This window comes from Pogona vitticeps, chromosome 1, assembly GCF_051106095.1.
Source record: "Pogona vitticeps strain Pit_001003342236 chromosome 1, PviZW2.1, whole genome shotgun sequence".
Lineage (NCBI taxonomy): Eukaryota > Metazoa > Chordata > Lepidosauria > Squamata > Agamidae > Pogona > Pogona vitticeps.
Genome location: NC_135783.1, coordinates 28,587,939 through 28,615,746, shown reverse-complemented (window position 1 = coordinate 28,615,746; position 27,808 = coordinate 28,587,939). Strand labels below are relative to the sequence as shown.

General features: G+C 40.7%; 1 protein-coding gene across 1 annotated transcript; it reads left to right on the top strand.

The window, feature by feature from the left end:
• RD3 (RD3 regulator of GUCY2D) lies at positions 1-27,808 on the top strand. The gene is made up of 3 exons (XM_020794655.3): positions 1-151; positions 16,573-16,902; positions 23,631-27,808. Exons 2-3 carry the CDS (start codon positions 16,607-16,609, stop codon positions 23,926-23,928), a joined length of 594 nt encoding a protein of 197 aa, XP_020650314.1. The 5' UTR covers positions 1-151; positions 16,573-16,606; the 3' UTR covers positions 23,929-27,808.

Below are 27,808 nucleotides of genomic sequence, written 5' to 3'. Positions count from 1 at the left end.
TTTTTTTTTACGCGCTCGCTTCTCGGGCGCTCGCTCAGCTTGGCGGCCGGCGCGCCGCTGCCCGCGGCAAAGGCGGCGTCTCCAACTTTCCGCCGCTTTCGCCGCCGCGGGCCGGACTCGAGGTCCTCCTTCAGCGCCAGCGAGGCACCAGGTGGGTCGGGTGGGGTGGGGATGCCGGTCGGTTGCCTCTCGGAAGCCGGGCAGAGTTTGGACAAAAGAAAGGCGGGGAGCCAAGAGCTCCGCTTCTTTGGCAAGGCGGCGCTGGAGTTGGGCTTCCTTTCCCTACCTGGCTGGTTTCACAAGCTTTTTATGGTCTCACCCCAGAGTCATCTCGTGTGAATGGTTGGGCTGTGCGCGCTTGCTTGCTTGCTTGCTTATAAACTTGCCCTGTTTTGGCCGCCAAATATTATTGCACCCGAGATTTAGTCATTAGTTTTTTGGTCATTATTGTTTTGTTTTTTTTAAAGATATGCCCCTTGTTTGCTGTTTATGGGAATTTTTAATTTGGTCTGTTGTGTACTTTGCGTTATTGCGATCTGTTTGCCGCCCAGAGTAGTGGCTATGCCACTTGTTGGGCGGGATAAAAAATATGAAATAAATAAAAATAAATAATAAACAAATAATACTCCCCGAAGTAGACCGTGCGGGGTTATGGAAGGATTGCCTCCCCCTCGCACCCAGCCTGTCAGCAGATGTAGTTAGTGGACTTAGTGGTCGGGGGGGAGGGCGATCGTGGGAATGGCCATCTGGGACAAGGAAGGATGCGATCACCCGTCGGAAAAGCCTGGTTTGGAAATTAGTCCTGCTGGAAGTCAGTGGCAATTAATTCGCCGTGTCTGAAAGAAGGTGTGTGTGTGTGTGGGGGGGGGGGGTCGAGGAGTCTGTGATGAAGCCGGTTGGTTCCCAAGATAGAAGAGCATGCATCTCTGTTCCAGGTAGGGATGGGGCTGCAACTCTAGCATCCCGAAGGATTACAGGATACTACAGGCTGCAACCCCAGTTGAAGGCAGACTTAACCTGTGGCAAAGGAAGAGTCACACACGTTTGCATTTTCTTTCATAGTTGCTTGTTGTATTGCAAGATCTCCATTGGACTGAAATGCTGGCTGGAATGAGAGAAGGTCTTGTTGCATCTTTAGGCAAACGTTTCCCTTGTAATCCCTTGCTTTAGGCCAGCCTTTTCCTCAGTCTGTTGTTATGTGCTGATGCAGGATTTTCAGAGAAAGTGAGATATTTAAGGACTTGTTTTACCAGTGCCACTCTCCTTCCTTTGCATTTCCACGCCCAAGGAGGGATTTGAACCCAGGTCTCTTCACTCCTCATCTGTCACTCTGTCTTCTACACCACTCTGGCTATCTTTCCTCCATCGAGCTCTTCCAATGTGTTGGGTGTTGGGACTACACATCAATTCCCATCCTCCTCTATGGTCATGCTGTTAAAGATGATGGGAGAACTGGAGTCACCAGTTGCCAGAGGTGTGATCTGAATATGTTCAGAGAGCACCAAATGGACGGAAACTGGCTTATGCATTTTTGTCACAAGTGTTTTACTTTTTAAACATTATAGTATTTTAATACTTCGGTTGCATTTCAGCCTATTTATTTGTTTTTAGTTTGAAAAATTGTGCTTGAATTGTTCTTATTTTTGTATTGGTAAACCACTTCTAGGGCAGTATATATGATATATAAGGTGAATGGCTAAAATTCAGTGATATTGCTTACAAAATTTCAAATGGCAGTGTCACAGAACACATACATTGAAGAGCTAATTCTGCCTGGTTTATGCAACAACGTATGTTTCTGGGGTCTAAGGTTTCTGGTGCATGTATATTAAACAAAGATTATGGTAGAGGTTCACGGCAAAGCTCAATATTAGTTAGAATATTGCATCTTCTTTCCCTAGTTTGCCTTTATGTCTTGACTTTGACATGAGTTATCATTTGATGTATATGGCATCTTGCCTGGAATATGCTGAGTTTCCCATTAGGGAAACAAAAGTAAATTTTCTTCCCAACTTTTGTGGTTTAATTTTTTACATAGAAAGCAATTGATTTGTGATATTTTTAATTCTTGAATTGAATAATTACAGATATAAAATGATATTTTAAGTATGATTTTCCCTGTAGAAAAGATGCTCAGTTCTGATAGTATTGTAAAGCTATTTATAGGAAGCTCCTGATACAACTACTGCCTTCTTGAATATGTTGCAAACTAGGAATGATTCACCATGTTGTCAGGAAAAACAGTTCTCTCCATTAGTCAGCCTCAAAATTTGATCTGCACAAGGAAACAGCCATACTTAATGGTTGTTATATTTAATAAAAAACAAAATATTGGCTATAAAAAAACTTGTGATGGTTGAGAATCCTTCTCATTCATTTGTTAAAAGGGTGTTTTATTGTTGACTTGATGACAGTTGTCTATACTGTGATAGATAGGTCTCAACAATATAAAATCCAAGTAATAACAGTTTATGATATACTGTACTGCATATTATTTAATTACTTAAGGTGATGATCAGTGAGGATATGTGTGTGGACACACACACTGTTAAGAGTAGGCTTGATGAAACAGAACAAATAGGTTAAAGCACTATCACAGCCACCTTCCCTAATTAGATCATGTAATACAGATCTTTCTAATTGGAACTTCCATAATTCCATCCCATCATGGTAAGTGGTCAAATATGAGGAGAGCAATATTCCACCCTCCATGTTGGGGAAGGTTTTATTACAGGAGAAGGGGGTTTTTTGCCTTGAAAAGCGACAGAAAAATATTTTTAATAAACAAAGAAATAATGATGTTTTCTCCAGCCTAAAGGGGGAGAATTGCTATGAATCATGAAGAACTATTTAGAAGTTGTGTAATCTGAGAACATTTGCATTACGGAATAAAAGAAGGTATGGCACAATCCAGCCACATTTAAGCAGTTAAAAAAAACACAACTCAGTAGGAGATATTTCAGCATGTGTGGGTGAGGGGGAAGAGTAAGAAGGATTCTATTCTATATGCCATCATTAGTATGTGACTGTAACTGTCACAGGCTCAACTTGTGCCTTAGTGAATGACATGGGAGCAATAGATTATTGCACTGGAGCAGAACTCCTGCATTGCCTTGGTTAGCCTTCCCAAGCTTTATTTCTTCCAGGTGTATCATGCTGTGGTTATGGTGGCTGCAGAACGAAGGAGCAGTAGTCCAACATTTCTGGAGGACATCAGGCTGGAAGTTCTGCATGCAGAAACCATATGACATGAAGCTAAGGAAGGGATGGCTACCTAAGATTTGACTAACCCACCTGATTATACTTTGGAGAACTGCAGGCCCTAGGGCTGAAGCTGGCCCTCCGGACTTCCTCAGATGGTCACATCCTCTACATCGTGACATCACCATTTAGTGGTTGCCAGCTTTTGTGGGGGTTTCCCCATCCATTCTGAAAGGCTGAAATGCCTTTCCCAAAACGCAGTTGCTGGAAGGAAGCGCTTTTAGCCAAAATGTTGCTGTGGGTGCTTTTCGCCCTGTCTTTTTATGTTTTGCTCCTGCCACCTCTGGAATTGGGTGTCCAAGATCTTTTAGGAAATCATCTCAGGAGAAGAGAAGACTCCCTGGAAAAGACCCTGATGTTGGGAAAGTGTGAAGGCAAGAGGAGAAGGGGACGACAGAGGACGAGATGGTTGGACAGTGTCATTGAAGCTACCAACATAAAGTTGACCCAACTCTGGGAGGCAGTGGAAGACAGGAAGACCTGGTGTGCTCTGGTCCATGGGGTCATGAAGAGTCAGACATGACCAAATGACTAAACTACAACCTGGCCTTGAAAGAATTTTTCTCCTCCCTTGCTGTGGATGATGGTTATGATGCATGGATAAAGGGAAAGCAGAGCAAATTGTGCTGCTTGTATACCGCCTCATAGCACTTAAAGCAAACTCCAGGCAGTTCACAATTTAGTTAATGCAGGCTACACAAAGCAGCATGCTTTGCATGAATAATGCCTTCCAAAAGTTATGTCTTGCTGATGATTCAGTTGCTGAAGTTACCAGTTTAAGGTATCAGAAGTTGCTGAATGCAGACAGTTACAGTACTCGCTGTCCCAAATGGTGATCAGAGCTGTTGTGCTGACAACTTTGGTATATTCAGATCCAGGTCCAGATATGTAATCTGTTGAAGGTCATAATAGGAAACATCTTCAAAATGTCTGCATTATTCCTTACATGTTCCCAAATATATGTAAGGATAAACATGTACCTGGCCCCCCTGTGTGTTTGAACACAACTCTAGGGAGGGTTTTGAAGCATAAGAAAAGTAGGTGGGGAAGGGGCTATGTGTGCATGCACATATATACACACACACCATTTTTAAAAACAAGCAATGTGGCATGTTGCAGAGCTGATACATGTGTTGCTTATCACTCAACTGAAGCTCTTCCAAGTATCTGAAGCTGTGGCAAAGCTGCATGTAAGCCCTTCCAACAGGTATCTTGGTACTGGTTTTTTATTATCAGTAGTTGGAAAACATACTTATTTGGGCTGTAATTCCAGAATCTCCTAGCCAGCATGGCTAGGGTCATAGAACTGGAGCATGCTGGAAGCTGTAGTCCAAACAAGTAATGTGTTTTAGCTTCCTGTGTTCCTGTGAAGCTGTATTAGGAGGAGGAACGACCCTGAGAGTCATAGTCCACAAAACTAGTTCAAGGTCTTTCTGTTCTATTGTGCAGCAGTGAAGCCTTGACACCAAATGGTATAAGCTGCAATGAGTTCATGACTCGAATACTTCTCAGCCCATCCGATTTCATGAGCTTGGCTGATAAGCTGATTCCATTTCATTGACTGCAAAGAGATTAAATTGATTTAAATCAAAATGCTTGCCCATATCTGGGTCATGTAAGGGTCTGTGGATTGTTCTGGATGTTTCTGAGGATGCTTTTTACATAGAAGGTCATCCTAAGCTATCCACAAAAAAGAATGTAAGTTGCTCTTGTTCCACAGGATATTATGACAAAGGTGGAGGGGTGCCCATGTATTGGACAACATCTTTAGGGTCACTTTGCAAAAAGTTAGTAGTGAGGAAACTGTTGCCTTCTCACTTGTTTGTTGGATTCTGCTATAGAAAGACCAGGTTGTTTAGACTATTCATTTCTTTCTCAACCATTTCATGTGATCTGATAATTCTAGGAATTCTGTTATTCTGAAGTGTGCTCCAGGTTCACTGTACCATGTAGATTCTCACATTGGGCATGGGAAAGATGTCTCAAAATAATTTATGTCATACAAAAAACATGCAAACCAGTCATGACAGCTCTTTCAGATCTACCTCTAAAACTAGATTGCCAAAAAGAACATTGCTGACTTCTTCTGTATATCGGAAGCAGCTATTTGTCCAGAGCCATGATGTCTTCTATGCTTAATTTGTTTAATGTGAGCTGAAGCACATGCCATAAACCTCATACTGAGTCTACTGGAAATGTGTCTCTACTTGACTTGCTACCAGCATGGCCATATTATGTAGTATCAGCCATTATGTTAACCTGGCACTTGCCACAGAGAATTGCCTTTTCAGTGTCAGATGTCTGCCATATCCCAACATGAAGTCATGGCCAGCACTTTGCATTATCTTGGTTATGAAAATGTTAACATGTGGAAGCTCTTGTCAGCTCCTTTATTATTACAGTAGTCCACCCCCACTTGTATCTGCAGGTGATTGGTTCCGAGAGCAGTCATTGGTACCTGAAACTGTGGATATGAGGGAGCCCATTAAAGAGAGGGGGAGGAGGGGGAAGGGTGAGAGGAGAAGTTAAGGGCCTGTGGATACTTTATGCTTGATTGTTAGCAGCAGTAACCATGGATACCGAATCCGCAGATGGAGGGGAACAACTTTATTATTAGTGATTGAGAGAAAATCACTAGCTCAAGGTCGCCAACCATGTTTCATGGTTCATCTCCCAATAGTAGTCAAACTGCTGTGCTGGCTTTCTGATGGAAAAATTAAAGATGGAAAGGAAGGCAGGGACAAAATATTGGGGCACTTAAAAAAGACTAGTACTGTAGATTTATTTCAGTGTGAGCTGAATTATTGTGACTCTCACTTTGCCTTTTGTCTGTGCCTTCACCTGGTCATGATTCTTACCATCATAGGTATGTATTTTAATATAGAGGATACAGTATTTGTGCTTCTAGTGTTTGAAGAAGTAGATTTTGATCTATGAAACTTGAAATAAATCTGTTCGTCTTTAAAGTGCCACAGTATTTTGTCTTTTTCCCCCTTCTCCCTCCCCTGGCTATTATTTTTGTCAACATACTAAGACAGGCTGACACAGCTACTTCTTTGGGAACAAGTTTCAATTGCATCTGGGAAATCTGGCTTGGTAGCTCAGTAGTTTAGGGATCAGTCTGCAGAGCCAGAGTTTAGGAGTTTGATTTCCCACTGTGCCTTCTACGAGTAGAACCGTTTGTGTAGCCTTGGGCAGGTTGCGCAGTCCCAAGCCACCCTTAGAAGAAGGGAATGGCAAACCACTTCTGGGTATTCTCTACCTGGAAAACCCCAAAGAGTGTCACCATACGTCAGAATTGACTCAACAGCACATTATTATCATTATTATTCAAAAATCCCAGACACAGTCAACCAAAATTATAAAAACATTGACTGGTATTATATAACAGATACAAGTTTTAACCAAAAACCTAAGTGTCTGTTAAATATCGGCACAGTATCTATGCTGTTCCTAATATTGTCCTTTTTGTAGCTATGATAGTGTTGTTTCTGAGATCTACAACTGCTTATACTATTGTGTGAATTTTTTGATATTATTCCCAGTGACTACGGGGACCACTGAAGTGTGTTTCATCCACAAGCAAGATGTTTTGACAGATCTGTGCATTTTGTTAGTTTTTCTAATTCTTTATTTTTAACTCTGGCATCCCCAGGAACTGCAGTGTCAATGATCCTGATGTTCCCATGTGTTTTTTGAGGTTGGCAAGTTGTATTTTTAGCACAATGGCCAGTGCACTAATTTTGCCACACTACCATGTCTAATTTTGTAATCTGTGCAACTTTCTTCATTCACAGATGAGGTGTGACACAGTTTCATCTTTCTCTTGGCAGAGTCAACATTTGCTGTTATCACTAATTCCTTGGATTTTAGCTTTCATCACGTTGGTTTGGAGTGCTTGTTCTCGTGCAGCAGAAATCAAGTCTTTCTTCAGGTCCCCAGTTTTCGCCATGCCCATGTTGATTTATTATCATGCTTTCCATCAATATTTCTCAGGTGTTGTCCATGTAATGGTTTATTTTTCCAGCTGTTGTTGTTGGTGTTGTATCTGAGGAAAATATCTAGAAAGCCATTATCCTTCTTAAGCAAAAGTTAAGAAAGTAGGCATTATCACTTCCTCAACAACCTTACATGTGGAGGGTTTGTGAAAAAGGCTTTGTCATATGAAGATATATGATCTATGTTACTTTGATGATAAATTTAAACAAAGCGTTTGCGGTGCTGTCAGATGCTTCCAGATACGTCTTGCCATTAGCTGCCATTTCAGGTTTCAAAGGCATTCTTCCAATAAAGAGAGTATTATACCCTGCATGTATTACTTGAACATGAGTATTAACATGATCTGAGTGTTGTAGAATTGCCTTTGCTATTAGTTGATAGAAAGTACTGTACATAAACACAGTATAGTGTTTATAGATTTTGAGTACAACTGTTTTAGATACATAATATAAAGGGTCCAAAGATCAATCTGCAACTAAATCATTGGCACAACAGATTATATAATTACAGAAATTGAGAATTATACTTAAGTGAGTCAGTAGCATTTAATTAAGGTGAACTCTGAAATCCCAGTCTTAAAAGTTTTCTTCTGAGTTTTCTTTCTTTTCTCCAAACTTTTGATCGTGAGGGCCACATCATATATTTCCCACAATTCTGAGAGCTGAAGGAATGTGCATGCGTGCATGCCTGTTTACATGCATACATGTGGTCGCATGCATGCAGACCCACCCACCCACACCCCTGGAGACCCTCACACATGCCCCCTGCCCGTGCAGGCTAAAGGGAACATGCCAGATAAAACAGCAGGGCAGGCTGGATGTGACCTGTGGGCCGTAGATTGGAGACCCGTGTTCTAGATCTTTAAAGTCATATCAACACAGCATTTTTCTGATGCAATCAGTATTAACTTCAAAGAGAATGGGTTGGAAATCTTGAATCTCTTAAGATTTCTTACGTCTACCAGGAGTGCGCCCAGATTAGCTCAGTGCTTGGGTGCAAAACATCTCAGGTTCCACTGTTAGGATTTTGAGATAAGGACTCTTGGTGCAGTAGCAGAGTACATTGAATGAGACAAAGCAGTGATCCTGCTAGTCAAATCTTTTTTAACACTGTTAAGGCATGTTTCAAGTATTCAAAGTACATTGGGTACTTTATCTTCCTAATACAGAATATTATTACGTTTATTTTTGTAGTGTTGAAGCTTGTTTGTATTTTTAGCTTCATCTGTGATTTTCCTTTTTAGTAAATTAAAACACTCATGAGCCACCCAAAAAACAACAGCATGAAATAAATAGGAATAATAATATTACAAAAGGAGTTTTACATGCCCATAGTATTGCATAGTACTGTATCTTATTGCACACGGGGGAACTGAAAGGCTAGTTAGTTATTCTAGTCAGTGAATTGCAAAGAGATTTGAAATTGTGACTTTCTGACTATAATTCTTCACACCACTGTCACTCTCTGCCCTGATCTGCATGGCTTGAAGTTATGGGGCTTGCTAGTACAGTATATCATTTTACCTTTCTACATGTTGTGCAGATGCACCTATAACCAGGGTGGAGCTTAGGAGATGCTCTGGAAAAAAAGAGGGAATTTTAAATGGTAGTAGAAGAGAACCTTTACTCATTAATAATAATTATTAATATGTGCTGTCAAGTCGACTCTATCTCATGGCCATCCTTTCCAGGGTTTTCTAGGTATTAAAGGGTCCTCAGAAATGGTTTCCCACTCCCCACTTGCGGGGGCACCCTGGGACTCTGCAGCTTGGCTGAGGCCCAGACAGCCTGGCTCTTCTCCATGATGGCACAATGTGGAATTGAGCTCCTGACCTCTCTAGCTCAGCAGCCAGATGACTAACTCACTGAGCTATCCAGCCAGCTTGCTTAACGCATTCCTTGCTCCCAGTTTTCTGTAGGAAAAGCAGCTTCAGAGCTTTAGTTACATGCATTTGCATGCAGTAGTCTGTTCTCGATGAAGGTTTAAAGACATGCACTGATGCATCTTTTGCACAGTAATGGGAAGAGTTTCTTTCAAGAATACGTAGTTGTTTGTTTCAATGGTGAGGGGTCTTCAAGACGGGCAGTTTCCTTCTGTCCTGGAAGCATATCGGATTTGAGGAATTGCTGTAGGCATATGTAGGAATACTGGCTGATCAGCATTGCAAGAACGTAGCTTGCTGATGCTTATGGGTTCCTGAAGTCCTCCCCTGTTTCATTTTAGCAGTGTTATGATAAGCCTACAATATAAAATGCACTTGTCTTTGAAAGAACTATGACAGGTTTTAGGAAAAAGGTGTGAAATGAGAGATTGGCATAAAAATTCCTCCAAATCTAGGCAGATGGCTAGATTTATTTATTTATTTATTTATTTATTTATTTAATTTGCTTTTGGTAAGTATATTTGCTTTTGGTAAGTATATGTGTTTCATTTGCTTTTGGTAAGTATATGTGTTTCACTGCACACATTGACAATTAAGAAGAAATAATTTCCTTGTTCTTTCCAAAGTATGGTAAAAGGTTCAAAACTATAATGATGGTCTTCACTCCTATCCTCCCCCTCTCTTTTCACTCTCTTCTTAGCTACGCTACTATCCTCAAGATGTCTGCTGGCGTCATCAGTCTATTGGATTACTGAGCATGTCAGTTTACATCAGCTGAAGGCTGCTTCTGTGTTACCTGTTAAAAATACACATTATGCTAGGAAAACACAAGCTTTTCACTGAGTCATTGGGGCTCCCTGGCAAGTCCACAGGAAAGAGTGCTGTGTATGGCAACATGTATTTTCCAGATTTATCATCAAAACTGGGGTCTACTCAGGGAAAAAAAGCTTCCTAGGAATGCTTCAGTTAAAATCTGTTACGATCCTAGACTATTTGTTCAACCTTAGAGAGGAGGCCATATGAGATTTCTGTTCTCTCTCTGAAGGTGGAGAGAGAAGCCTACCGTTAAAGAGATATGGGTTGAATTGTTCCTCCCAGCCCTATGGAAACTTTCTTTCTTTCTTTCTTTCTTTCTTTCTTTCTTTCTTTCTTTCTTTCTTTCTTTCTTTCTTTCTTTCTTTCTTTCTTTCTTTCTTTCTTTCTTTCTTTCTTTCTTTCTTTCTTTCTAAGAAATCAGAAAAATGCTCTGAGGAACATGTCTTGTTGATTCTCAGCCTTCAAAACATGTGCTTTCTCTCTGACATGCATCCCACCACTTCTCACTGAAAGCTATTGTTCTTCTCTTGGTTGGGGACACTGAAAATCACTTAGACAGGATGATTCTTCAAGAACCAGCATCTTTAATAGCAAAGAGGAGTTTTAGATGACATTTAAATACATTTGAAATTGTCTAACAAAAGCCTGAGATGATGAGTGAGTGGTGGAAAATGCAGCACAAGGAACGCAACTTATGCAATTCTCAGTTTTGAGAACAAAAATTAATAGAGGGTTGGGTCACAGTCAAGTATCATAATGTATCCCAAGTGTTTAATGGAAATCTTGCTCTTTAGTGCTCCAGACAACCTGGAACAGAAATGGTGTCGTTCAGGATGGATGAGTTTGTCAATATAACTTTCTTCAAGATGACAGAAAAGGTGTTCCCTCAAGTTGTGGAAGTCTTATGGCACTGAAAGACTAAAAACTATATTTGACACAAGCTTTTGTGGTCAGATGCTGTTTGTGCATGCTTTACCTCCACTAAATATTTTGAATTTATCATGCTTTGTTTTGTGATTGCTCATTGAAAAATGAACATGAGCTAACTGTACAAGTCTGATTCCTGAGGTGGTTCTGTATCTTTGAGGAAATTCAATGGGTGGAGGGAAACCACAATAACTGAGAGAATATGCATTCCTTTAAATGTCCAATTTGGCCCTGTATTTCTCATTTTTCTGATCTTAAATTTGATTTGATGTGAACTTTGAACATGGCTGAAACATTGTGTAGTAGAGCAGTTGCATTACAGTAGGCCCATTTAATCAGTGAGGATTTTATGGGCCAACTCCTCTATGTTCCATGGCTTCAAATGGGCCTACTTCAGTTGTGACTTACTATACTCAAGTAAGTTGCAATTAAAGTAGGCCCATTAAAATGAATGAAACTTACTGAGGAGCTGACTCACCAAAACCACACTGATTCAGTTGGTGTGCTGTAGTGTAATTTACTGTACTAAGCAAGATGACATCAGACAACATTTCCATTCTTCAATTTAGTTTATCCCAAAGTCTTTCTGAAAGTTTTCAAGGAAATTCACATGCAATTTAATGAATTTTTTTCCTGGCACATATATTTTTGTATGTGATTTCATTTGCAAGTAAATTTACTAATGCAGCACATTTTAAATATTATATAGATCAATATTATGCTTCCTTGACAATACATTTTTGGAGGTATCTTTTGGTTGAAGAACTGATTTGGAAAATACAGACAGATTTCAAAGGATCATTGAAGTTGGTTTCTGTTGATGTCAGTACGTGAAAGTATGTCAAGTTGGATTAAAATATGAACTAATTTGTTGGTCTCTAACATGGAATTTTATGAAGGGTTCAGAAATCATTAGTGCCCATTCGAATCTTTCCTTTTTTCCTTCTCAAAAAAACTATAAATGAGAGAAGGACAGAATAGTTCTATTAATTTATTAGCGGACCTTATAATTTTTTGTGTATATTTTTGTGTATATTTGTATGTTTTATTTATGTATCTGGAAGCCACCTAGAGTGGTCACAAGACTAGATGGGCGGGGCATAAATAAATAAATACATAAATAAAATAGTTATATCCTCTTTTTTGAGGCAGTATGGTGTAATGGATAGAGAGATGGGCTACAACTCAGGAGATCCTCATTTGACCTGGGAAACTCAATGGAGACAAGCACTAGTAAAACCACTCCTTAAATATCTCATATATCTTGAAAACCCCAATAGGGTTGCTATAAGTTGGATGTGACTTGACATCATATAGCAAAAAGCTTTTTGACTAGAAGATTAAACAGTGTTTGCAAATGCACATGACACAACTCTGTGGACCTTGTAAGTGGACAGTGGTGCTTAAGACATATTCATCCAGTCAGTGCCGAAAGATTTAATAAATAGAAGGGGCTCGCACAAGACACTTAACTTTCCTTCCCAACACCCACAATCTTGCGGAAAAGGTAGAAATGTCGAGTTTAAATTACTAACATTAATATAATCAGCTCTGAAAGTCATACATGTCTGTCTTTTTTCTGGATTAGAGCTCTCACACATAATGTCAATAAAATAATATACCAGTGTATTTTTATCTATAATTTCTTGATTATAATTGTAATTTATGAAATGAAGTCATGATTGGATGCCAGAGCCTATGATGACTAAAATGCTATTGTTTTCAATGCTGGATTTTTTGCTGGATTATGCTTTATATATAGCCATAATCAGCATTCGGTGTATTTATTTATTTATTTATTTAACTTATATGCCGCCCACATTGAATGCTAAGAAAAATTAATTATTGTACATTACAAAAGGTTTTTTTTTTAAAGAAATAAGTGTAAAATATTTTAAATTTAAAAGACTTGAGTTATACAAAAGCTTTTAAAGAGCCTCTCTCAAACCTGAGCTCTGGATGTTTGTTTTTAGCCCTTCCTAATAGAAAAGCCACTGCAGGTAATCTGATGATTAGCCCTGTGGTGAACTTTAAATTGAAAACACCAGCAGTACTTACACCAATACGTGGCATCTCCTGCAAGCAATGGTCAAGAGAATGACAAATGGGACCAGCTCATGAATGAATGTCGCTGTAATGAGTTCCGTGAAGCTAAAAACAGTGGGCTGAAGCAGATGGGAACATAAATAAATATTTTACTGATGGGATTTGTATATTGCATTTTATTGTTACGTGGAATTATGTGCAAGGCTCTTGGACTCCAGTGGTGCTTTTTCAGAAAGAGAACCTTGACTTGATTAATAGATGTCTTGCACCAGGACTCACAGGTGAGTCTTCACCTGCCTCTTGCAGAGATGTCTGATTCTGGGAGTTGTAATCCAAGAAGTAACTTTTCCAAGAGGAATCTGGGAATTGTAGTCCAAACTCTGGTCCAAACTTTTCAAACTCTGGTTTTATGCACCTATCCCATTTTACCATTCCTTACCCCAACGCCTAAGAGCTCACAAGAATATAAAAACAAATAAGGGGGAGGGAGACATACAGTAGAAACAAACAGAACAGCCAATTTATGGTTGTGCTGAGCCAGATGAAAACATGACAAAGAAAGAAAGAAAGAGCAAAATACGTATCTAAAAGGCTGTGATGAATGAAAAGATCTTTTCCTGACACAAAAAGGAGATCATATTTAGCCAGTAAAATCTCCTTTTTGTGTCGGGGGGGGGGAAGCATTCCAGAGCTGTCCTATTCAAAGTCACTATTTGCTGCATTGAAGAAGGGCAGAAGGATCCTATAAACTAAGGAGTCTTCGAGGCAGTTGTCATGAAAGCCTCTTTGGCCCTCCAGGACAGTCCAAAAAAGCTGGCAACTGTGTCAATCGTTGTTGTTGTTGTTTTTAAGTGCCAGGAGTTTGCATCTCCAGCAAGGTCAGGAGTCTTGTGTAAAGTAAAAGGGCTCTTAAATATGCAGGGATAGCATATCATGTATAGCATAAAGCAAACCATTGTTGTGGCTGGGAAGTTTGATTTTCTTCTCTCGCTACTTCACGTTTTGCAGCTGAACACAACAGTAAGAAGGGAGAGCGGAGAGCGGCAGATGACGTCTTTGTCCCTGTAAATCCTAATTCTCTATCCTTTGGCCTTGTAAGCCTTAGCTGCCTAACACTGTGTTGGGGGATGATTTTAATACCAGGCTGGAGGATGTGAGGGCAGAGGGGTTCACAACCATATCCTTCCATGTTGACAACGCTGAGCATGGTATCACTACCACCAGCACTTTTATTTCATTTCCACCACCCCCTTTTTGTGTGTGTGCGTTTTTATTTTACTTGTTTGAAGCTGTAGGATTCTTCCCTGTAGTACTTACTGTACTGAGTTGCTTTGTTTGCTATGTGCCCTCTGGTTGCTTCTGACATACAGCATCCAGAGCACTTTTCAAGACATGGGAGGTGTTCACGGAGTGGCTTAGCGTTGCCACTCGCCAATGAATTTCTGTGGCTAAGCGGGGATTTGAACCCGGCCCTCCTGAGTTGTGGTCCAGGATTCTATCTGCTACAGTAGACTAACTCTTTCTGAATTGTTTATCAACTACTGTAGTTTCTATGGACGGAAAAGAGCAGATACGGATTAAATGGTTTTCAGTGCATTCCTATGGGAAATGCAGATTTGACCTGTGAACTTTTCGACTTGAGAACCACCTTCCAATACGGATTAAGTTCTTAAGTAGAGACCCCACTGTATTCTTTTTTTAAGCTGCACTGTGTAGCTTCTCTACTGCAGTGCAATGTACAGTACTCGTATTCTGTAGTTCTGCTTGGTCTGGATGGGCCTGTCCCCTTCCCTTGACCCTGGTGGACATGGCCTTGGAAAACAAGCAGAAACCCCGCTCTAGCTTTCTTGTAGTTGCTTTTAATGACAGCCATTTTAATTCCCTCAGAGTTCCTCTGAGATCATGAAATACTGTCACGCAGGAGCATGGCTGCATATTTGCCTCAGGCATGTGCGAGAAGGGTTGCACCTCAGCGCCTGGTTTTTCTGAATGATATTGATGATTGGGAATGCTTTCAGTCCGGTTTTGGATTGGAAACTTCCATGGTCACCCTTTGCTTTTAGTATGATCAAACCTGGCATCTTTCTGGGCTGACTGGCTAGCATGGGCGAACAAAAAGGTGGCGGTCATAGTCATGGTTTCTCTAAATGGAACAAGGAATTTATGTCGGATGGTGCCCTGCTGTTAGAATTATTATGTATTGGGATAACCTGGAAGGATTTTCACTTAGCCTTTTATGCAGCTGCTCAATACTTAGGTTTTCTCTGGCTTCTAAATATGGAATGGATGTAGCCTGTTAGATATTATTACTCGGAAAACAATGGGGTGCATGTAATGTCATTTCCTGTTCTGGAGCCTTGCGTCTTCTAGCAGATACTCTGAGAGACCTATAACTTATTTAATTTAGGCCACTAGCATAATAGTTACATTTGTATATCCCTCTTTTATCAAATGTACAAATACAAGATAGAATAGGCAGCAATGAAGGAAAACACAGTTCTTGTTGAAACAACAGACTAAATGGGGAGGGGGTATACAGTATCTTGCTTCATCTAGAAGTTGTCAAATACCTACCTGCCTTTGTTATTATGTGCCATCAAGCCACATCTAGAGACTGTATAAATTAAGGACCTCCATGAACAGCCTTATCCAGGTCTTACAGACAGAAGACTGTGGTTCTCTTTATAAATTCATTTTGTGTTCAGTTTTCCTTTTCCTTGCTGTCTTCAGCTTTTTCTAAGGTCAGGTACATGTCTGTACGTTTCTTATTTGTCCAGGACAGAAGGTTGTGTCTCATTCACACTCTTTGTGGGCTCAAGGTGGGAAAGGCTTTACATTTTCCCCACTGTTTGTTTAATTAATTGGGGATTTGTTAGAGACTTTAGAGCAAAGTTGGGCAACTACAAATGAGTGAAAGAGGGCTAGGTTCCCATTCTTAGGAATTGGTGAACTGGAAGATATTAGGGACTGTGTCTCTGCTATCCAGCATCACTGGGTCCTCAATAGATGTGCTGAATGTGACTTTTCCACCATGAACTTTGGCAGGAGGATGATATTGAGTTGAATCAACTACTGGTGCATGTTTGGCAGTTTGTTATATTTCTTGAAAGAATGGCAGCGGCATGGAGAAGAGTCATATCCCTCCTTTGCTAAAAACCTAAGAGAAATCCTGCTGCATCTCATCAAAAGTCCCTCTAGTCTGTCTGATCCTATCCCAGATCCCTCTGGGAGACCCACATCTAGACCTGAGTTCAATAGCATCCTCCCTCACATGTTTCTAAGCAGCTCCTATTCAGTTTTCTGTTGTGCCATACAAAAAGTTGCTCTGACAAGTAGCTATTGATAATCTAAGACTGCTTTCCTGGGAATAAACCCTATCAACTTGTACGTGGTTTACTTCTGAGAAGGCAGGCACTGGAGTGCGTCCATAATAGACAAATTGTGTCTCACTGGCTTCAAGACCAGAAGCAACTGAAGACCTCCCTTTTTGGCCATTTAAACATTTGGGGTGAGGGTAATCAAGGGGCAAATCAGTGGGTGCAGGGCAGTTACAGCCTCCCCATGAGTGTCTAGGAAACATAGGTGGTTGCCTTAGATACTGCAGGCTTAACTGTAGATATTCTTTGATTTGCTTTTTGCAGATAAAGGAAGAGGAGTGAGAGCAAGCAAGCAAGCATGTCATTGGCTTCCTGGTTTGGGTGGAATGAACCCCCCAGTCGCATCGCTCAGAGGAGCCCAACAGAAATGGTGGTGGAGACCCTTATGATGGAGCTCAGCTGGCAGATCAAGGAAGCTGAAAAACAGCAGCGGGAGCGAGAAAATGAGTATCGCAAGATCAAGACGGGGGTTGATTATGGCTGGCTGGTTAGCTATCCAAAGCACAACTATGATATCAGCCCAGGGGAGCGCCTGCAACTGGAGGACATGTGCTCCAAAATACACCCTTCCTACTGTGGACCAGTCATTATTAGGTAAGATGATGCCTTTGACAGTTTTTTGCACAAACAATGAAAGTTAAAGATGACCAGTGGCATATTGCCTCCACATGCATTGCCTCCTTGTTCCTCAGACTGATTTCTGTGAAACCAGAAATAAAAAAAAGAACACCATAACCCATGTTGTTGTGTTGATACAGTGGGGTCTCGACTTAAGAACTTAATCCGTATTGGAAGGTGGTTCTCAAGTCGAAAAGTTCTTAAGTCGAATCTGCATTTCCCATAGGAATGCATTGAAAACCATTTAATCCGTATTTGCTCTTTTCTGTCCATAGAAACTAATGGGAAGCTGCTATTCTGCCTTCTGCCACTAGAGGGGGATATTTTCTTTCTTTTTTCCCCTTAGGTTCAGGGAAGGCAGGGAACACTAAAGGCAGCACTTTAGAACTCTTTTTTTTTAAAACGAAGCCAATTTTAAATAATGTTTTAAAGCATGTTGTGCTGACTTTTTCAGCACAAAGGCACTCAGGCAGCCTTTTTAGGTGCTGAGCAAGCCTCCGGAAGCCTGCTCAGAGCCAGCCGATCAGCTGTTAGGCGGGGAGAGGAGCGGGGGAAAACCACAAAATGGCTGCCAGGCTCTTTCTGGGTGTCGGCTTTTAGCTCTTTCCTGCTCTTTTTCCTGTGGTTTGGGGGCTACCAAGGCCTGGTAAGTGACTTTATTTAACAGTACAGTATTTATTTTTAAGTTTCTGACCCTTTTCCCCCCTCCAGAAGCCTCTAAGGGGAGGGAGGGGGGACTTTTTCCCCTGTTCGTAACTCGAGGGAAGTTCGCATGTCGAGTCCTTACTTTCCCTATAGGGCAGGTTTGTAACTCAAATTGTTCGCAAGTCGAGACCCCACTGTATTCATGCATGAGTCTCAAATTTAGTCTTATGTCTTATCACAGCAGAACTAGCAAACAGGTGAACTTAGTCCTAAGAATTGGGGAAACCTGTTTGGCTATTTTTAGTTGCTAATGTGAGAAATGCCAAACTCTGTGTCTTGAATTTGATCAGAAGATCCCTCTTTCTTTTTTTGATGAACCTGTCACTGAATGAAGACCATTTCCAGATATTGTTGCCAAAATGTGAGATTTTGTATGTATAGAATGTTAAAATAATTAAGAGAGGGGAGCAGCCCTGAAAGTGAAAGTGCATTTAAATTGGAGGCTTGAATAATAGTTTACTGTAATCATTTCTGGCTGGATAGATACCTAACCCACTGTATAGCTCAGTGAGTTAGGTATCTGCCTGCAGAGCCAGAGATTGGGAGTTTAATTCCCCACTGTGCATCCTGGTGGGCAAGCTGCACAGTCCCAGGACATCCCTTGAAGAAGAAAATGGTAAAACACTTCTGAATACTCTACCTAGAAAACCTGAAAAGGGTCATCACAAGTCAGAATTGACTTGACTGTATATGATTATATTATTATTATAGTCATTTCGAAACAAGTGACTAGGTCCAGCCAAGCAAGGTCACTCTACCATAAAAATCCTGATAGTTTAACTTATTTTGCAAATGAAGATCAGACATAAAGGAAGCAGGTTTTATAGTTTGCTTTCTTTAAAATTACAATAGTCTAACTTTTAAGGTTTCTGGGGGTCTAGATTTTTTATGCTATAGACTTTTATTACTCTAGGCTGTAAAATTTTAGACATAACACTGATGTTATCAGCACGCTTTCAGTTTGCAAGATTCTGAGTCACAAACTTTTTGAGTTACAACAGATACAGGAACAATATTTCCTATTGAAAAATCAATCAAACCCCAAGTGTTGCAGAAAGAGATTGTTTACAGGTTAGGGGAAGGTATGAACTTTGGAAAGAATTATAAATGTAGAGAAATAAGACACAAACATAGGCATTCAGGAATTCATTTTGTTTGTTTGTTCAGTCGTTTAGTCATGTCTGACTCTTCGTGACCCCATGGACCAGAGCACGCCAGGCCCTCCTATCTTCCACCGCCTCCCGGAGTTGTGTCAAATTCATGTTGGTTGCTTCGATGACACTGTCCAACCATCTCATCCTCGGTCGTCCCCTTCTCCTCTTGCCTTCACACTTTCCCAACATCAAAGTCTTTTCCAAGGAGTCTTCTCTTCTCATAAGATGGCCAAAATACTGGAGCCTCAGCTTCAGGATCTGTCCTTCCAATGAGCACTCGGGGTTGATTTCCTTTAGAATTGATAGGTTTGTTCTCTTTGCAGTCCAGGGAACTCTCAAGAGTCTCCTCCAGCACCACAATTCAAAGGCATCAATTCTTCGGCGGTCAGCTTTCTTTATGGTGCAGCTCTCACTTCCATACAACACTACAGGAAAAACCATAGCTTTGACTATTCGGACTTTTGTTGGCAAGGTGATGTCTCTGCTTTTTAAGATGCTGTCAAGGTTTGTCATTGCTTTCCTCCCAAGAAGCAGGCGTCTTTTAATTTCGGGGCTGCTGTCTCCATCTGCAGTGATCATGGAGCCCAAGAAAGTAAAATCTGTCACTGCCTCCATATCTTCCCCTTCTATTTCCCAGGAGGTGATGGGACCAGTGGCCATGATCTTAGTTTTTTTGATGTTGAGTTTCAGACCGTTTTTTGCACTCTCGTCTTTCACCCTCATTACAAGATTCTTTAGTTCCTCCTCACTTTCTACCATCAGAGTGGTATCATCTGCATATCGGAGGTTGTTGATATTTCTTCCTGCACTCTTAATTCCAGCTTGGGATTCCTCCAGTCCAGCCTTCCGCATGATGTATTCTGCATATAAGTTAAATAAGCAGGGAGACAATATACAGCCTTGTCGTACTCCTTTCCCAATTTTGAAACAATCCGTTGTTCCATATCCAGTTCTAACTGTTGCTTCCTGTCCCACATATAGGTTTCTCAGGAGATGGATAAGGTGGTCAGGCACGCCCATTTCTTTTAGGACTTGCCATAGTTTGCGGTGGTCCACACAGTCAAAGGCTTTTGCATAGTCAATGAAGCAGAAGTAGATGTTTTTCTGGAACTCTCTGGCTTTCTCCATAATCCAGCGCATGTTGGCAATTTGGTCTCGAGTTCCTCTGCCCCTTCGGAATCCCGCTTGTAGTTCTGGGAGTTCTTGGTCCACATACTGCTGAAGCCTACCTTGTATGATTTTGAGCATAACCTTGCTGGCGTGTGAGATGAGTGCAATTGTCTGGTAGTTGGAGCATTCTTTGGCACTGCCCTTCTTTGGTATTGGGATGTAGACTGATCTTTTCCAGTCCTCTGGCCACTGTTGAGTTTTCCAAACTTTTTGGCATATTGAATGTAGCACCTTAGCAGCATCATCCTTTAAGATTTTAAATAGTTCAACTGGAATGCCATCATCTCCACTGGCCTTGTTGTTAGCCAGGCTTTCTAAGGCCCACTTGACCTCACTCTCCAGGATGTCTGGCTCTAGGTCAGCAACTACAGTATATTGTCTGGGTTGTCCGGGATATCCAAAACTTTCTGATATAATTCCTCTGTGTATTCTTGCCACCTCTTCTTGATGTCTTCTGCTTCTGTTAGGTCCCTCCCATTTTTGTCTTTTATCATGTCCATCTTTGCACAAAATTTTCCTCTAATATCTTGTAAGTCCTCGTTGGACAGCCACTTGGCTTTCTTGCATTTCCTTTTCTTTGGGATGGTTTTTGTTGCTGCCTCCTGTACAATGTTACGAGCCTCTATCCAAAGTTCTTCAGGCACTCTGTCCACCAAATCTAGTTCCTTAAATCTGTTCTTCACTTCTACTGTGTATTCGTAAGGGATTTGGTTTAGATTATACCTGAGCGGCCCAGTGGTTTTTCCTACTCTCTTCAGTTTAAGCTTGAATTAATTCGTTACAATTCAATACCATTTTGGGCATCAAAGATCAAAGAACAACAATTCTGTAGCAGGAGCAACAGCAGCAGACAACCAACATGAATTTTTATCCATAGAGTCAAATTGGTCTGGCTGGATGAGCACGTAGAGTAATTGTGTGTGTGTGTGTGTGTGTGTGTGCGCGCGCGCGTGAGTGTGCGTGCGTGCATGTGTGTGTGTGCGTGTGTGTGGTTTTTTTTTTTTTTTGGACTTATATACCGCCCCATAGTGCTACAAGCACTCTCCGGGTGGTTTTACAATTTAATTATACAGGCTACTTAAAGTTACAATGCTTTTAAATTTTTAATATATTCTCTGCTGGTTCAGTGTGCCTCTTTTAAGCTCTTTTCTTTTTGAATTCAGATTTTATTTGATTTGATTTCTGCCTTCAACTTAAGTTTTACTTTTGGATTTTTTCTCATTTGAAACTTTTCATAGTTTTTAAACTTTTGGATGGCAATATATTTTTAAACATTTGTGCCTACCGGTTTCATAACTGTAAGGACGTTTTCAGTACATGTTGACCTGTTACTTTTTGAAGTATTTTATGCTTATGGAATATAGAAGCAATGTAGAGAAATAAAGCTTGTAGAATTAGACAAGCTGATGTTGCCTGGAATCATTGCAACAATGAAAAGGCTTATTATACCTTGATACTCAGATGAATTTTAATACAATTGTCAATGGTTGTTTGGTTTCATTCTGGAGTTAATCCTTTTGGAATAAATGCCACCTGTGACAAGCACAGGCTTCTGATTTTTCCCTTAAAGTCTGTAAAATTCTGTAGGTCTCTTAGGGAGATGTTCAGGAATCAGAATCTCTCACCTGATATTTTAATATCCGTTGATCAGGACTTTGAATTCACGTTTAGGACACCCATCGTCCATATGTTTATGTAAGAAGAAAATATTCTAAAATATGTTATTAGTGAAAAGGGGATGTTTATCATCACAGCTAAACAAGAAGGAACAGCAGCAACAAAGGCCAATAAGTTTTGTCATTTGCAGACCTGGGACATCCAGAGGTCCTTTTTAAGCTTTGTCCTTAAAAAGGAGCAAGCTGTGCTATAAACAGACAAACAAACCATAGTTTAGGATTTTGTTTCTAGTAGATTATTTCACCAGTGTGGATGTGCTGGCACTGTGGGTTAAACCGCAGAAGCCTCTATGCTCCCAGGTCAGAAGACCAGCAGTCGTAAGATCGAATCCACGCAATGGAGTGAGCTTCCGTCGCTTGTCCCAGCTCCTGCCAACCTAGCAGTTCGAAAGCATGTAAATGCGAGTAGATAAATAGGTACCACCTCGGTGGGAAGGTAAACAGCATTCCATGTATAGCCGCGCTGGCCACGTGACAACGGAAACCATCTTCAGACAAACGCTGGCTCTACGGCTTGGAAACAGGGATAAGTACCATGCCCTAGAGTCGGACATGACTGGACTAAATGTCAAGGGGAACCTTTACCTTATGTCACCAAACTATGTATCCTGGGATTTCATAGGATGAAACCATGACATTTAAAGTGGTGTGATACTGATGGCATGACTACTGATTTAGGAACTGTAGATATGTTAAATTACATCCTCCTTGAATACACTCTGGGCAGTGTATTGCCTCATTTCCCAAAGAAATACGTGAGCAGTACAGAAGTAATGTAATAATCCTTGTGGTAGCAGCAACCTCCTAGGTGTGAAGGGCTGCAGGCCACCCCTCAACCTGCACTGAAAAAGGTGCATTTTTGTTGTAAATTGTTGCTCTGCTTCTATGCTTTTGCAGCAGGCAGTGGCAGTCCTCACAAGCTACATCTTTTCTTTAGAAGAAAGGAGGCTTGGGGCCCAGAAACACAGTTGTGCTTTCCCCTTCCCCCCCTCCCCTAAGCAAAATGTGCCCTTCCCTTTGCCATAGTAGTTGGGTGCTTAGAGGGACTGCCACAGTGTGCATGGTGCCCTGCATGGGGGCACCGAGCACATGTGTGGTGGAGGGTCCAGAGAACAATTTCCTCATGTTGGAAAAAGGAGAATGTTGGCATCTGTGCGTTACTTTGGAAGTCGTGCTGGAAGTGACTTACAGAAATACATAATAAATGCGGTCAGTCCTTCTAGGTTACCCATATTCTCCTCTCCTCATGCAAACCCCTGCAACTGTTGGGCTTGTTTTTATTTATTTATTTAAAATATTTCCCCCCCCCCCACAGACTTCTTGAAAAGGACCTAAGGCAACTTTCAACATGGAAAAACAATATTTAAAGCTGAAAACAACGGGTATGCAACAGTAGTTTACATCATTAAAAGATCATATTTAAGGCTAAGAACAGTGAGTATGAAGAGGAAGCTTACATCTTTAAAAGGCAATATATATTGTTCTTAGCCAATATTCCCTTTTTATATATATAAAAAAGGGGGTGGAATAACAAATGCCACTCTGAGAAATGGAAAACACAAGTAGCTGAAGATTAGCTTCTTAAAATGCATGGCAACATTTTCACTAGATACATAATGATCAGTGCTCTGTATTGTAAACAGGAAAGAAAGTGAAATTCTTCCATTCTTAAGGGGAGCCCAGAAGTGTTCTAAGCTCTGGGCAGAGGGTCAAACGAGGCAGTAAAACGAAGGCACATTCCCAGGGATCAACAACCCATTTCTCCTTGGAATTAAATCCAGGTTTACCATATGCAGTGACCAGTCACAAAACAAAGCCTACATAGATTGAGGAAACACGTCATGACAAATAGATATCTTTTAATGGACTTGGGGGAGTATCTCACCTCAAAATGTGCTAAATATATAAGGTAGTTTGATTCTTTTAAGGACAATTGTTGGTGCACCAGTTTTGTTCCAGTTGTGAATTGTATTTTTCTTTTTCTCCCCTTCCCCTTCAGATTTCGACAGCTTGTTACTGAATACGAACCAGAAGCCCCAGAAGTATCTCGGCTGTTCCGTTCTGTTCTGCAGGATGCCATTGAGAAGAGCAAAGAAGAAGAAGAGGCCAAGAAGCTTGCAAAGCAGTGGAACACGAAGCAGAAATCCAGCCTCTCGCTCACAACCTTCAAATCACGAGCCAGGATTTCGCCATTCAGCAGTGATATCAAGACTATTTCAGAAGATGTTGAGAGAGGCACTGATCCAACCAGAAGAGTGTGGAGTATGCCTGAATTCAGGAGTACCAAGGACTACTGACTTTGTTTATAACCATCAGATTTTAGAAATAGATTGATCATTCATTCATTCATTCATTCATTTATTTATTTATTTATTTATTTATTTATTTATCTATCTATCTATCTATCTATTTATTTATTTATTTGTCAATCAATTGTGGGGGTGATTTTGTCCCTTTTCCAGTTTTATCTTTTTTGCTCTGTTGTGTGGTGAGCTCACCTAGACATCTCTATGTTGCTCTATGTATATTTCTCCTTTTCACTGTGTGTGCAACATACAGTGGTGCCTCGCTTAATGATGATAATCCGTTCCAGGAAAATCACTGTTAAGCAAAAACATCGTAAAGCAGAAAAAAAAACCCACTGAAACACATTGAAACCCGTTCAATGCGTTCCAGTGGGGTAAAAACTCACTGTCCAGTGAAGATCCTCCATATGGCGGCCATTTTTGCTGCCTGTATAGCGAGGAATCTGTCCCTAAACACAGTGGGGAGCCATTTTAATCACCCGGTGGCCATTTTGAAACCGCCAATCAGCTGTTCTACAAACGTCGTTTTGCAAAGAATCGATTCCCGAAGCAGGGAACCGATCATCGCAAAGCGAAATTCCCCCATTCACACCATCATTTTGCGATTGCGATTGCAAAAAGATCATCGTTAAGCGGTTTTGTCGTAATGTGGGGCAATCGTAAAGCGAGGCACCACTGTAGTGGCCAAAATCCTGTTGCTTAGCATAATAAACTACACTAGAAGAAGCTTATTGAATCAATGGGGGTTGGTGATTCAATTCCTCCATAATTTCCATTGATTCAATTAAACCTACTTTAACTTCGACTTACTTCATTCAGCATATGGAGCAGTTGACTTGCCCATTGATGCAAAGGGCCTACTCTAGAGTGATTTCCTCTCTTTAGCAGGGTAGCGCTCATCCAGGCTGGCCTCTAGTAAGAGAAATGGGATCTTGCTGTGTTGTGGGGGCATCTCCCTGAAGCTCAGTCTGTCCTCTATGGAATGGAAGAGGAGCCCATAGAAATTACAGCTCATGCTGTGCGTTGTAGACTCATTCGGTTAGCCTCAGCCAATCATTTAGTACCATATTCTGTGGTCCACAAATACAATTGTCATGTAATGATCTTAATGTTAATTCTAGCAATGAGCTAGAATTGTCTCATACAATGGATTAATTAACCTTTTAAAAAGCCAGCAGAAGAAACTGGCAGTGGGTGGATATTTCAGAACGGCACCCAACTGTGCCATCAGTGTCATAATCAGGGTGAGGGAGAGCTTCCTACCAAGAGACACTGCTAATCACTCTCTCCTGTGCTGGGAAATCTCTTTGAGAGGCAGTATGTATAAAAGGGACACCCTTTAATTCTTTGGCAGGAGTGGGAAATATTGGGCCTTCCAGAACTGCTGGATATCTTGTTAGTTAAGGCAGTTGGCTGCTGAGCCAGAGGTTGGGGGTTCGATTCCCCACTGCACCTCCATGACAAGGGCTGGATGTGATGATCCATAGGGTCCCTTCCAGCTCTGCAGTTCAAAGATGGGCTTCAGCTCCTAGTACAAAGTTATGGGAATTAGAATTGAAGATTAAGAAGGCCAAAGTTTTCCTGCCTTTTATCAGTGAAAGTGGGAAAGCTGAGGCTGACTGACTACGGTTGACTAACAAATCTAGCCAAAATTTGTGAGAAACTATAAGCATGTTGTTGCTTGACAAAGAATGCTCTGACTTGTGTTTTATTGTTTGGGGGATTTATTTCTTTTTGGAAACCACTTATGTGACCATGATAATCCGCTCTTCTCTGGACAGTCTATTCTTTTATAGCATAGAGACATTTCTGCAAGTCATGCAGAAAGTTAAGCACAATGCTTCTGAACACATGGCTGCCTTGCAGGAGTCTCGTCTTTATTTCCAGTAGTGCTTTCTTTCTCTTTAAATCAGAAAGCTGTAAAGAGTTGCCAGCACTTATGGTAACAGGAGGAGGACAGCTTTGAAGTGTTGTTTCCATGGTGCAGTTGCTGCTATATTTCCATCTGATGGTTTCAGATGAATTGAAGCTTGAGAACTTTCCACTGGTTTAGGCATTCTTTGCTACCAGAGGAAATGTGTTTGCGTTTGTGCATCCATTAATATAGAGAAGCCATCTGCCCCGTCTTTTGATGGAAGGAAAAAATGCAGCTTCAGCTACAATGGTCTGGGCTTCTGAAAATCAATCCAATTAAATTCATTCTTTACTACTATTGTCAGAAGCTTAAAATAAAGCCATAGAACCGCTTTTCACATGGAACCCTAGTCAACAGCAGCATCTTTACAGGGACTTGGTTCTGTATTTGGCACATCCTAGCAGAAGGTCATGAATATCCCCATGCCTAAAATTCAGAAACAGGTGTGGGAACTTGCTGTGTTGTGGATGTGCAAATTGCAAATGATACTGTGAGTGAATTTAGGTCAGAAACAGTATATATGTTGTTGTTTTTCTCTGGAATTTATTGGCTATTGATATTGAAAGTAGATATGTGAGTTGTGATCCTTAAAAAGAATTAGGGCATTTAAGAGTGTTCTGTGCCTCATCTTGTCCTCTGTTTACCAAAAAAATACTGCCTTGTTCCTTTTTTTCTGGAGTGGGAAAGATCAAACTAGATATTATGTGGAATGCATATCACCTCTGATTTCCTAATAGGGGCATGTTTCAAGAATCAGACTTGCACATAAAGTCCATCTTAACTTCTTTTGGTCAGTCATAGAACAAAGCACACCAAATGCAAGATACATATGTGAAGAGAATTGTCCTGGCAGCTTCTTTCATCATTTGAAAAAGCACCTCTTCTAGAAATATCCTAAGCATATCTGGGCTGCTGCTAAAATATTGACGAGAGATTTTACCACCATTTAGGGTTCAGATGCTTACAGGAAAGAGAGATGCACAGATGCCATGGACTACCATAAAGACAAGTAAATGCTTTCTAGATCATAAGATAATTAAACTGCAGTGTATCATTACACAAATTGACCAATAATGCTAGGGAAAGTAGGAGGCAGTAGGAAAAGAGAAAAACTCAACATGAGATAAATTGACTTAATAAAGGAAGCCACAGCCTATCATTTGCAAGACATGAGCAAGACTGTTAATGATAGGAGATTTTTACATAACTTAGAAGTGACTTGACATCACATAACAACAGCTTCAAATATACAAACACGATGAAACGGTGTAGCTCTAATGTACTGTTTTTTTTAAAAAAAATCCATGCATTTTTTTCCTGAAGATGCCAGCAAACTTCATTATTTAATATCAGATGTACTCAGGGCTTCAACATATCAAATCCAGTTTGAACCTGGACCATTTTTACTCAGGAGCAGTGAAAGAAATCTAAAAATATTTTGACAGGCAAACAATTGGTATGCCATTTTCTGTATCTATAAATACTTATTAGGTCTTGGTATTTGGATACTGCATTTCTAACATTCAACAAGAAACAATACTGTATAGGAAAGCATGACAATTTAAGGGCTACCCATGTCAGCTCCCTTGTTCTCTCCCTTTTTCTCAGGTCTTTGGGGTGGGGGTTGCACCTGGGAAGGCAGGGTGAGGGTGGGGTAGGGAGATGATGTCCCAGATGACGTTTGCCTGGCTGTAGTGATCTATTATTTGAAAGTCTACCTTTTAATGATCAGTTTTTAAGTTTCGCGTGGTAGAACTGGCTTCTTCTTTGCTGTGTCTAGTGTTGTGTGTGTGTGTGTGTGTGTTCCTACCTTTTGATGACCTACACCCTAAAGAAAACTGTCAGAAAACCATGAAAAGCCATTTTCTAACAAATCATATGACCAACTTTTGTATCTACAAGTGAGGAATTTTTTGTTGTACTGCATTCTGAAATACATTCTTTCAGTTTTAGCTA

Excerpts from the sequence above, each read along its gene's own strand:
- RD3 (XM_020794655.3), top strand. The coding sequence starts at position 16,607 with ATGTCATTGGCTTCCTGGTTTGGGTGGAATGAACCCCCCAGTCGCATC. Across the intron at positions 16,903-23,630 it reads TGTGGACCAGTCATTATTAG|ATTTCGACAGCTTGTTACTG; the intron begins GTAAGATGATGC and ends CTTCCCCTTCAG.